Source organism: Pavona decussata, unplaced genomic scaffold, assembly GCF_977016875.1.
Source record: "Pavona decussata unplaced genomic scaffold, jaPavDecu1.1 SCAFFOLD_13, whole genome shotgun sequence".
In the NCBI taxonomy this organism is placed as follows: domain Eukaryota; kingdom Metazoa; phylum Cnidaria; class Anthozoa; order Scleractinia; family Agariciidae; genus Pavona; species Pavona decussata.
This window is the reverse complement of record NW_028145436.1, coordinates 2,233,443-2,245,000: the sequence shown is the minus strand read 5'-3', so window position 1 is coordinate 2,245,000 and position 11,558 is coordinate 2,233,443. Positions and strand designations below refer to the sequence as shown.

The following is an 11,558-nucleotide window of genomic DNA, read 5'->3' as shown; positions in this document are numbered from 1 at the left end:
TTTTGTAAAGTAGTGTTTTTCGTGTTGCAATTAAAAAAAAAAAAAAAAAAAAGACTTTCAAATTTCAAATCAGTCACATTCCCAGAACTCTCGCTCCTTCCCGTTGTTTACCAGCAGATAAGGAAACCGTAGAAACAAGATTGGTGCGTCAAACGGTTATCTAAACCAAGCAAACTAGATTTGAAAAGTCGTATTGTTCTCAATCTCGTACTCGTAATCACATCTGAAGGTCCCTTATTATCTAAAACACACGAACTGGATTCCAAAAATTGTACTCGTACTCAGATGTCACGACACAACAAACAATACATCTGCTTCACTAGCTATACTAGTCACACCGTAGATTGAGACTAAACAAATACGGTAAGCGACAAGTGAATAAATACACTCACTTACTAAACCTTACGTTACCAAGGACCTCGGTCTCCATGGCAACCAAATATGATAGCAAATTAAACTTCATGGTAATATTGTCAAGTAGCTTGTAAGCGTTATAATGGACAACGCAAAGTTCTCCGCGAAGAACAATAACTATTTTCAAATCATTTAAAGAAATATTGACTTTGAATTGTCTGAAATGCAGACCTCATTCGTAATCACACCACCCGAAAACGGCAGCCAAAACAAACATTTCAATAATATCCAATCTCCTTCAAATACGATGAAAGAAAGGAAAATTTTGCTTTAAACTTAAATAAGAGACGGGTAAAATTAAAAACAACTGAGTTTCTTTCACTGATAAAACACATGCATAGTCATTGATTTTACTCAGACGCTATAAAAGGATCAAGCGACACGAAAAACCTTTTTCTGCAAAATGTTAAGAAACGTAAGATAAAGTCAGCTGTAAAGTTTTATTGGGCGATAAATCCAGACTTTTCTAAAAGCCGTTTTTGATCACGTGTTTCGTGGCTTCCAAAGTGGCGTGGGCGGACCAAACATACCAACGACGCGCTGATTGGCACAAAGACCCGCAAACCGACCAACCATTTGAGATATTATAAGATTAGGAAACAACTACATGTACTCAATTCCAAACACTTAATTTAGTTTCAAGACAACTATACTATTAGTTTACCACTGTCGCTCTAAGCTCTAAAAATATTGGGTCGCCTCTTTTTTGGCCATATACTGTCGGTAATGCCGCCCCAAAAATAGCACAAAACCTCTAATAGGTGCAGGAACCAAAAACAATAAGGTAATTACAGTAAAACAGCGACACAAAACTAAAAACATAAATTCTTTTTTGATTAAGTAAATGATTAAAACGAGAAATCGCCAGCATAAATATAGTTATTATGAAATACAACAGAAAGGCACAGAGTCACAATTACTTGATTTTTCTACAGGAAAGCCGAACTCACATCCCATTTACTTTTTGCTCATGGGTGCGTGCTGCTGACGATAGCTGACGTGCGCATCAGTCTTTTGGGACTATTCTATACACTGGAAGGTTTCCCAAAAGAACGTATATTCCGAAAATGGAATACTTTTTTGGTTTTCGTTTTCTACGTTGTAACGTTAACTTTTTTGCTCATGCATATTGGCAAGTTGCATTTTCAAATTGTAACGTTTTTAATTTTGTTACTTTTGTCTATGTTGTTATGGTATCTAATTGTATCCCTTCCTGTTTTAAATCGTAACATCTTTTGCCTTAGGGTCAGTTTCTAAAATAACCCTTAAGATAAAAGGCCGTGCCTTTTGAAATATTGGAAAAATACATTTCCCTAACAGTGAAGTCAGCCTCGCTCTTTTTTGCATTATTTGTTCTACAATTTACTACTGATTAGATCCTTTACTACAAGATTCAATAAATTTGTTCTGTCGCGGTGGTTTTACTAACAAAGTTATACTTTTGCTATGGTGACCTATAAAATATACCTCACTAACCTTGTTTACCAATAATTAGGCATTTGTTTGATACCATTATAATTGTTGCATCAACAGAAAAAGAGTGAAAGTATTGATCCTTCAATACAGTAGGTCCTGGAAACCGGTGCCAGCCACTTTAAACAATAGAGTGCTTGCTGATAGATGTTTTTAAAACAAATATTGCTAGAACATCAAATTTTAAAGGGGCAACTATCAAATCGATAACCAAGACAAGAAACATTCTATGCTTTTATTATTCTTCCCTAAAGTTTCTTCCGCACCAAGTCACTGAGACTTGCATTTCGAATTTAAAGCCCAATTTGACCTTTAACGCAAAAAGCTAAGACAAAAAAGATGGAACCAACAACGAACAGGACAAAAGGCAATAAAAACAACCTGTTTCTTAATGAATTGGAAAAATAAATGGGAACTTTTGATCGTACACGAGTACTATCCATCTGGGCATTTTTGCCGGATGAACACTATTCGCTGATAGATGGGACCTTTAGCAGCGATGACGGCAAGGAGAACGTCAGAAACATTTGTTCTAATGAGCAAAACACTGGCTCGTCACATGCAATACACACTTTAGTATATTTCTTTGCCGTCCTCTGCAAAACAACAAAGTGAACTGACCACATTCAAGGATTAATGGAGAAAGTGAACGCATGACGATAAATTTTCCTTCGTCTTTATAAACTTTAAAGCCGCTTCTACGACGATAACTGCTGGATAGTTCGGCCACATTACACAACATAAATGAGTAGAAATTATAGCTAATTTATTCAGAAAACAGGAATGTGATTTTTAAGTTCCCTTTCCGTTGGCGTCGTCGTCGTCTCTGCTTAAGGTCCCATGTGTCTAGTCTGCGGACGAACATTATCACATCACGTGATCAGTTTCATGAAACCAATTGGCCTCAGAGAAAATTTAGTGGTGAACTATAAAACTCAGTAGTGCACACTGCGCCGTTTAACCAGATTTCTTAAACAACCTCTTAGAGAACCTCCATGACGATTCACTGGAATCTTCCTTGTTTGCCATTTCGCGTCGCATTAAACTTATTTCCCTTTCAACACGGTTTAATTTTGAACCAAGCTCTTTCTTCTCGTTATCACTGACTCTCTTTTCGAGAACAGTGACCTTTTCGTCAAGTTTTGCTATGGTTCCTACAGACGTTCGTAACTCATCTTTAGTGTTATTCAACTGAATCTGAGTGTTATTCAGCTGAATCTGTGTGTTATTCAACTGAATCTGTGTGTTATTCAGCTTTTTGCAAGCCAAGTCTAGGTGTAGTCTCACGGCTGATTGAAGATGGGATTCAACCTCTCTTCGCTTTATCTGTAGGAAGAAATCTATGCATTAATAACCACACACTTAAAAAAAATTTTTCCTGTCACTCAGATCACAGAAAAGTGTCTGTTGTCCGTATTAACCGGTGTATGCATTAAGCGAGGTAATGTAAAAGAAAATGTATGAGCTTTTTGTCCGGACAAACACAGCTGTCCTTATCCTTTCTGGAGTTGTATATATTTTAAGTGCATATGCAGCAAACTGCTAACCAACAATAACCATTATAATGTTTATAACTTAGAGTTTGCTCCTGATTGGCTAAGCATGCCATTTCTGCAGTTGGTTTCTACATATACACAATACCTTTGCGTTTAAAAGTTTCGTAAAAGGCCTACGGACAGGTGGCTCTGAGGACCAGAATACATACTACCTTTTCCATGCAATCCATGTCATTAGCATACGGGCAGGAGATGATGGTCATCGGACAGTCATTCTCTTTGTGGGCTGGAATCTGTGAAAGATAATGATACATTGGGGAAGTTAACAGGCGAGGGAGGAGCAGAGATTATCACTAGTGACGGTAAGGTGATGATTGTTAACTACCAACAAATTTCCTTATGTGTAATAGTGGAGACGATCTCCTGCTCAACACGAAATGAGGAACCAACTTACCATTGACCTGTCTATCTACCTTACAACTTGCCTACCGACACATCCTCTGTGCTTCCCATCTACCTACCTACTCACTCAACACCCCACATAATACATCTACCTACCACCCACCTATCTACCTACCAACGTACTTACCCTGTACCTAGATACCTACCTACCTACCTACCTACCTACCTACCTACCTACCTACCTACCTACCTACCTACCTACCTACCTACTCAACCACCTACCTTCGAACGACTTACACACTTGCTTACTTACTTATAATTAGTCAGACAAATAATCCAGCTATCACTGTTATAGATTTTTGACACTCCTATTTATAGCATACTTACTTTCTCTCGCGCGAGCACTGCATCGCAGTTATTTGGGCAGTTTATTGGTTTCTTTTCACACTGATGTTCATGTTCCTTTAGAACAAAGTAAAAGCAATAACTTTTCTGGCAGATTTTACACGACAAATGAATAGGTCTTGTGTTTCAAGCGAAGGAAAGTTTACGATCACCGAACTGGCCTTTCTCTAATTTCCATGTGAGGTAGGAGCCCCACGAAAAGTTGCGTGTATCCGTGTGGGTTTATGACTTGAAGGCCTGGGGGTAGCGCAATTTTTTCTTAAAAGAGAAGTTTTGTTACAACACATGGGTTTGCGTGGAGCCTACGCTTACGGTCTCCATCCCTGATTATGATCCCTGATTATGCAGATTACCCAGAAACTTAGTATATGTTTTCATTGTTGCATAACGCTAGGGACAACTCACCAAAAGTAGACTCCTTTTTCCTGATTGGTTAACTGGATTAGGTAAGCTCCGACCTTAAAGGGCTCCAGGTAACCCAAATAATTTTTCCACTACTTACAAAAATTTCTTGTGCAAATTTTGGCCTCCAGCTTCTAAGGCCCTTGCTAGGAGCTGCAATCAGTGCAGATTACCACGTCGGTCCTTTCTTTTCTTTCCTAGCTTTTCCATGCCCCTGATGAAGGTTAGTTTTGTGTAACTGAATAATCAGGCAGTGTTTTTGAAATACTAGCTTTTCAATCAGCCTGGAAGCGATAACTGAGACATCATGACAATGAATGATGACAAAGAACTGTAGCAATTCTTACCTGAGTTTTACAAACTGGATGTGACTTGCTACAGTAAGTGCAGGAAAGAATCCTCCATTCACACGTGGTAGTCACGTGCTTTTGCAAGTGGTTTCTTGTCAATTTCACATCACAATTTTTGTTTGTACAGGAAACCACTTTCATGAGACAAGATGATAAATGGTTCTAAAAGAAAGGAAAGAAAAACAGATGAGCCAGTTTAACCATCTTAAATGAAACTTGAGAGCATTTTTAAAACTGTTAGGTAGTAAATAGAGAGACTGTTCAGAGATTGTTTGAGTTCATTTAGCCCATTGCTGATCCTAATCTACACGAACATCCAGCTACAAATTGTTCCTGTTCGTAAAAAGTGGTCCTTGCCAAGATGATTTCACTCCTTGCATAGCTTTATCGTTTGTTCAAGAGTTGAGTGAAGCGATTATTGCGCGGAATAGATAAACCGAAGGGGGAAGGGGTGGGACGTTTGTAAAACAAGAACATATCGCATATCGCGAAATGTTTTATTACGCATGCGAAGAACGGCCTTTCAAAACTTCAAACCACAACAAAAGGCAATTTATTCTGATGCGTTGCTAGGTCGTACCGTTCTGCCTCTAAGTTCCCCAGTCCATTCACAATCTTCACTTGAACATTTGATGTGAAATGATAGAATTTTTCTATCAGTTGCTTTGTCGGGGAAAACGTCCTACAGAAAAAAAAATGAAAACATATTACTGTCTTTAATTCATTCTTTGTCCACCTGTGTACTTAATTTTATTTGCTTTAATATTTTAGAATACCTGACAGGCTACTTTGTTTTACCGAGACAAACCGAGTGCCTGAAGACTATCAGGGCTGTTTACATGGAGGGAGGAAGATCCTAGCACTAGGAAGATCCTAGAAGGCGAAACAACTCTCCGTTTAGTTTATATGCAGAAATTTCGGTCGGGGTGGCTACCAAGTGGAGAATATAAAGAGAAAAAATTGTCTGTCTTTAGCAGTTGAACGCCCGGCTGCCGCCGTGTTTGTTCCTTTTGGTTGCTGGTACTAGGATCTTCCGAGCGAAGGTAGTTTACATGGTGCTAGGATCTTCCTAACGCTAGGATCTTCCTATCTCTCAGCTAGGGAGATCCTATCGCTAGGAAGATCCTAGCGCTAGGGCCAAGTACAACTTTTTGCATGTAAACTGGATAGAGAAAACATATGGCGCCAGGTTGATCCGCCATCTAGGATCATCCTAGTGCTAGGATCTTCCTCCCTCCATGTAAACAGTCCTAAGGGCTATATAGCGCTGAGCCAAAACGGCGGCAAATTTGAAAGTTTTAAAAAATTAATTATAAAATCGCGTTTTCTGCAAATCGCAAAATGATGTTTTCCGCATAAACTTTCGGGGTGATAAATAGATCGAGGAGTGGAAAAATAAAAATAAGTGCATGGATACTATAGGCCCAGTCACATGATCCATCGACTTTCCTGCCCCCCTTTAGTGATACTTACAGAGTCTCGATCTAGCTTGGTTCGATCAGAGGGGCAGCTAAACCAGCGTGGAACTTGACCATTAAACGGTAGAAACCGCGACGAACGATGCCGGGGGAGTGGATATGGAGTTCGTGGCTCTTCCATATCGTCTAGGCTGTGTAAGAATAATTGTAAAAGATGGCGTTTACTTTGGCTCAAATGTCAACAATGAGAAGAGACGGATGGAAAAGATATACCTTAAATTTCGAAAATAAAGCCCCCAAATTTGAAAACGCCAAAAAGAACCTATAATAAGCGCCTCCAAATGTAAGCAATATTATTATTTACGAACTGGAAAATTTCAGACACAAATTGCCCTCCAATCATAAGCCAAGCCGATTTTGAAACGCGAATTTTCCTCCTATAGCAGGCTCCTCCGTTAAGCTTGCCAACATTCGTTTGAAGGCAATAAGCCCGGGGCTGCAGATTTTCGGAATTTTACGGTATTCCCAAATCAAAAGTTGTGAGTAACATTTTGTCACTTAAAATTAGAATGTATTAAATTTAGTGTCCAAGTTGAATTCTTTCGCTCTGTATCCAGACGTCTATGTTCAAGAATGTTTAAAATTAAATTAGTCCCAAACAAACATTTCTAATAAAGTTTCCGGACCAATAGTTGATGTACCTGTTTTTTTCTTGGAAATAAACTCTTTGCCGTAATAGACGTTTTAATTGCTATATAATAATTAATGATAATTGAAGTGCCGTGTCCTTCTGACACGTATCTAACATATTAAGAAATGTCAGCTCCCCTTGTTAGGAGGTTGGCGGTGGTTTATAGAACTGTCCCCTCCGTTTGAGGCTACATATAGTCTGTTATAAATCACGCATCTGCGATGTGATGCGCGGCAAGAAGAATTCGTTTTTGAAAAATGATATGGTGGCATTTTGCAGATTTCGCACCTTTACATACGACAAGATTAGCCATTCATGCTGTAATTAAAACTCATCGTTGCTTTATACTATGCAGACAATTTTCTGTGGCTACTACTTTTTGGGAAGGCGTAGATCTGCAAATCGGTCAGTATAAAATACAGACTGCAGACTGGGTATAAAATGCAGACTGAGACGAAAACCGCCTCTTCGTCAAATACAGGATACATTTTGAACTTTCAACTTACCCTAGTGTCACGCAATCACATTTCCGAGATCATCTCCCACGAAATTGACCTTATTTTTGACCCATTTCTCAACAGTTTGTTTTCTTTATCTCGATTTGGTAGCTTTCATTTCCTGAAGCCCTTTCTTTACAAAGAAGACTCGAGCCTAATCGCTAATTAAATAAAACAATTTAACGCCCATGAAGGTTTTCATATTATAATGAGGGAAACAGACTTGATTTCCGAGGGGGCAAGCAATTTGAAATCGACAGATTTTAACTAGTTTCTTTGAATATTAAAGAAGCTTGTCAAAGACATTGCATTTTATACTGACCGGTGGCCGATACCATGCTGACGCAAAGCGGCGAAGAGGTCGACGATGTGCGAAGTAAAGGTCATGTGTCCGCATTATTGCTTACGTCATGATTTGCGGTTGTTTATTTCAAGGTTGACGCTTTTCGAAAAGAATATAATCAATTTCATGGGAAATGATCTCGAAAGGCGATTGTATGGTCACGCGTGACGTGGATTGACTGTAAAAACCTCGGGTAAAAACCGGCTAAAACGCAATGGAGGATATGGGTTTGTTAACACTATTTCTGACAATTTTTCCGGCTGCCTGCACAACTGTACTCGCTGTAATATTTCTGTCAACTCACCAGCTTTCTCCAGATGACTGGCTCGTTGGCAAAAAGCTTTTTTTGTTCGGGTCAGCGGGTTGTACTGTACTGCATTTGGTTAGTTTTAAATTACATTTACACATTCGATACATGGACATTTTTCCCCGAACATTTCAATGTCAATGCAACTTTTGTTGATCTACTGGGTCTAGAGCTTTCACGATGGGAGTGTCGTAAGTGTATACTAGTGGTGATTTTTGAGGGAACAATTTGGGCGCAATTTGTCGCCGCGATATCGCAAAGCCTTCGAAACGTCCGTACAAGGGACTGTTCGTTATTTATGCCTAAGGGTGGGGGGGGGGGGTCGGTGATTTTCAAGCAATTCAGGCATATGACAAATTTACCCGAAGTGGGTATTTTAAAAAATTACCCCCCCCCCCCCCCCCCGTTTATGTGACAGGCCCAAAATTTAACCCCCTTACCCCCACCCCCTTCCCCTCAGTACGCGACGTGCCTCCGATTGCGAAATTGCGTACAACACGTGTTCTGGCCGGTTGCCGATAAACCAAAATCCATTGCAAGGTCATTTCTCATCGTACACTACAGCATGGAAGCTCTGAATAAGGAAAGCGAATTTGGAGCGCTGGTGTTATCGTGGTCCCAGAAAAGATCAGATTTAAGAGAGGAGTCAACGGTAGGAAAGTTTGTAAGGAGCTCATTGCAAGGGTTTTGAAGATCGGTAAATTTCCACCACGTCCGCTCGCTCTCAAAGAGAATTTGACACCTCGCGATCGAAAATTACGCGCGGTACCTGAAATTTCCTCCTTTGGTTGAACCACGAGGATGTACAGTCGAACCTGTATATAACGGCCCTGTATTAAGCGGCCACTCTCTATTAAACGGCCAGTTTTCAAAGTCCCAATTTTTTCGCTCATACAAACGCTGTATTTGTTACCTGTATTAGGCGGCCACCTCTATTAAGCGGCCGCGGCCACCCTGTAGCAGTCTCATGTTTGTCTTTCTTTGTTATTTTTGACCATTTTTACCTGTATTAAGCGGCCACCCTTCAGTGGGAACTAAGCCATATGTTATTTTATGCGGTATTTTATTGTGCTTAAAATGCGACATGTACAAAGCTACTGTAAGCTGATACTCGGCCGTTTAGTATCGTTAACACTTTTCAGATGTCCGCAATGTGCTGAAGTATAGTACCATATCACAAACGGTAAAACAAGTTTGTTTTGAATATGCTTCACTCTTTAGCTAGAAATTCCTCTTTAATTAGCTTGTTCCTCAGCCATGTGATGGAGAATGAATCGCCTTCAAAGATCACTGTCAGATGCTATAGAACATGCAGAACAACTACGGGCGTTTGCGCAGTACCATGGATAACAGGAATTGTCGTTGGCAGTGTCGACACTTAACGACTTTGTTTAAAGTATTGATCGCTTGAAAGAGTGTTGATTGTCCTATTGTTTCCTTGCATGAAATATTTTTGTATGATACGCCATCAAAATTGACATTAGACCAAGCCAAGTGGGTATTTTTAGCGATCCTGTATTAATCGGCCAGTTCCTCAAGTCCCGAGGGTGGCCGTTACATACAGGTTCGACTGTAGTTCTGAAACTGGAGACAAAAATTATAAACAATTGCAAAGGTCATGCACGTGCATCCGCTCACGGGCTTCGCGCGATCATGGAAACAGTGCTGCATGGTTCCCAGTTTTATATGTTATTTACAGAGGCATTTCACATTTACGGTTCGTTTTTTGAAACCAACAAAGACGAGGAAGCTTTTAGGGACCTTTTACTTCATCCAGAAACGGGACAATACTGTATTTATATATAACTACAACTGGCCCCGGCAAATGACACGTGTGTGGGTTTCGCTATAATTAAATATCAGATTGCATGTAAAGGGATTTAATAAGTTAACATATATTGGAACCTTTAAATAACGCTACTCCACGTCACGTTTTCTTGGCTTTTCAAACTATAAAGACCAGGCGCTTTTTATTGAAATAGAATTCTCGATACAGAGTTCAACTTTTTAAATATGTCTGCAAAACGGCTACACAAGTGTTGAAACAACAGTTTCTAAAAGCTTACCCCCCTTATTTCAACTGTATTTTAAAAAAACACCCCCCCCCCTTTTTCATTGATTTTGAAAATTTAACCCCCCCCCCCCCCCCCTCTTAGGCATAAATAACGAACAGTCCTCAAGTTGGCGACGATGTACTGGGAAAATTGCAGCAATATCGCAGCAAATATCATACTCGAATAGCGCCCAAATTGCACTGAAATCGTTCCTAGTTTACACTTACAATTTTCATTTACAGAGGTTCGACTGTTGAACTAAAGTAGAAGACTGCGTTCAAACCTTTTCTGCGTTTTCATGTATTCGCTGAGACACGTTTTGCAAAATCTGTGGCCACATCTCGTTTGGACCGCTTCCCTCAGAGGTAACCGGCAAATTGCACATTGCAATTCGTCATCTACTGCACTCACAAACTCGTCATCGTATCCACCAAGCGACGGATTTGCTCCAGCCTCCGCCATATTAGTTTGGTAGTTTCAGGATTAGGGCTGGATAAGATAATTGAAAAGGACTTAGTCATGAGTCTGATGAGTGACTGGGATGTTTATTACGCCAATAAGAGGTAGGTACGTTGCAGAACGGAATCAAAATAGGTGATGATGTAACACTAACACGGAAGTATGTTTTACGAAGTAAACGATATCATTTTCCAAGTCATTTTACTGAAGTCTAGTGTTATGCCATCCGGTATTGCTGAAACTGACTTGCTATCTTATCACCCGGCGTACCAATCGTTTATGACAAAGTTTCTTACATAGTACTGTTTATGTGAAGTGGGACGTTTTATGATAGTTACGTACAAGGTAAAATCAAATGCAAGGCTGATCGGACAGCTAAAGTAATTTTATTGCCCAATATTTTGGTTAGACAAAACTAACCTTCTTCAGGGGCTGCAAAAAGCTAAGTAAAAATTGGAAATAAACGGTTACAATATTTAAAGATGATACAAATGAAAAGTTAAGATGTGATTGGTTGATAAACAAAGAAAGCAGAAATGTGTAAAGAAGCCATTATTAAAATAGAGATGTTCATTCCATAGGGTTCAAGAGTCTTGCCCTTGGAAATTAAAAATGCTTCTCTAGCTTGCCGCTGTAACAGCAATAGGTGCAAAACGTGTCCCTTTATTAGGGAGGGAAACACGTTTTCCACCTTTCTCTTTTATTATCATTATTATTATAATTATTATAATTACAATGGGAGAAGAGTGCAAGAGATACCATAACAGGCTGGCAGATCTTGAGCTAGCCGCAGCGAAGAAAGGGGAGAACTATGCCACCACTGTCTCTTGGATACGTTCTAAAGTCT

General features: G+C 39.6%; 2 protein-coding genes across 4 annotated transcripts in view; both read right to left on the bottom strand.

The window, feature by feature from the left end:
* The window catches only part of LOC146487857 (TNF receptor-associated factor 4-like), a 178,926-nt gene that overhangs the window by 86,539 nt on the left and 80,829 nt on the right, over positions 1-11,558 (bottom strand). The gene's annotated exons all lie outside the window — the stretch shown is intronic.
* LOC146487859 (TNF receptor-associated factor 4-like) lies at positions 1,895-10,739 on the bottom strand. Of its 2 annotated transcripts, XM_085128443.1 has the most exons (7): positions 10,536-10,739; positions 6,416-6,551; positions 5,523-5,624; positions 4,940-5,104; positions 4,173-4,247; positions 3,596-3,676; positions 1,895-3,213 (listed from the first exon to the last, which is right to left on the bottom strand). In XM_085128443.1, the coding sequence occupies exons 1-7, from the start codon at positions 10,712-10,714 to the stop codon at positions 2,845-2,847; spliced, it is 1,107 nt and encodes a 368-aa protein (XP_084984569.1). In that variant the 5' UTR covers positions 10,715-10,739; the 3' UTR covers positions 1,895-2,844. The 2 variants fall into 2 exon arrangements, with proteins under 2 accessions (XP_084984569.1, XP_084984576.1); XM_085128450.1 differs by lacking the exon at positions 4,940-5,104.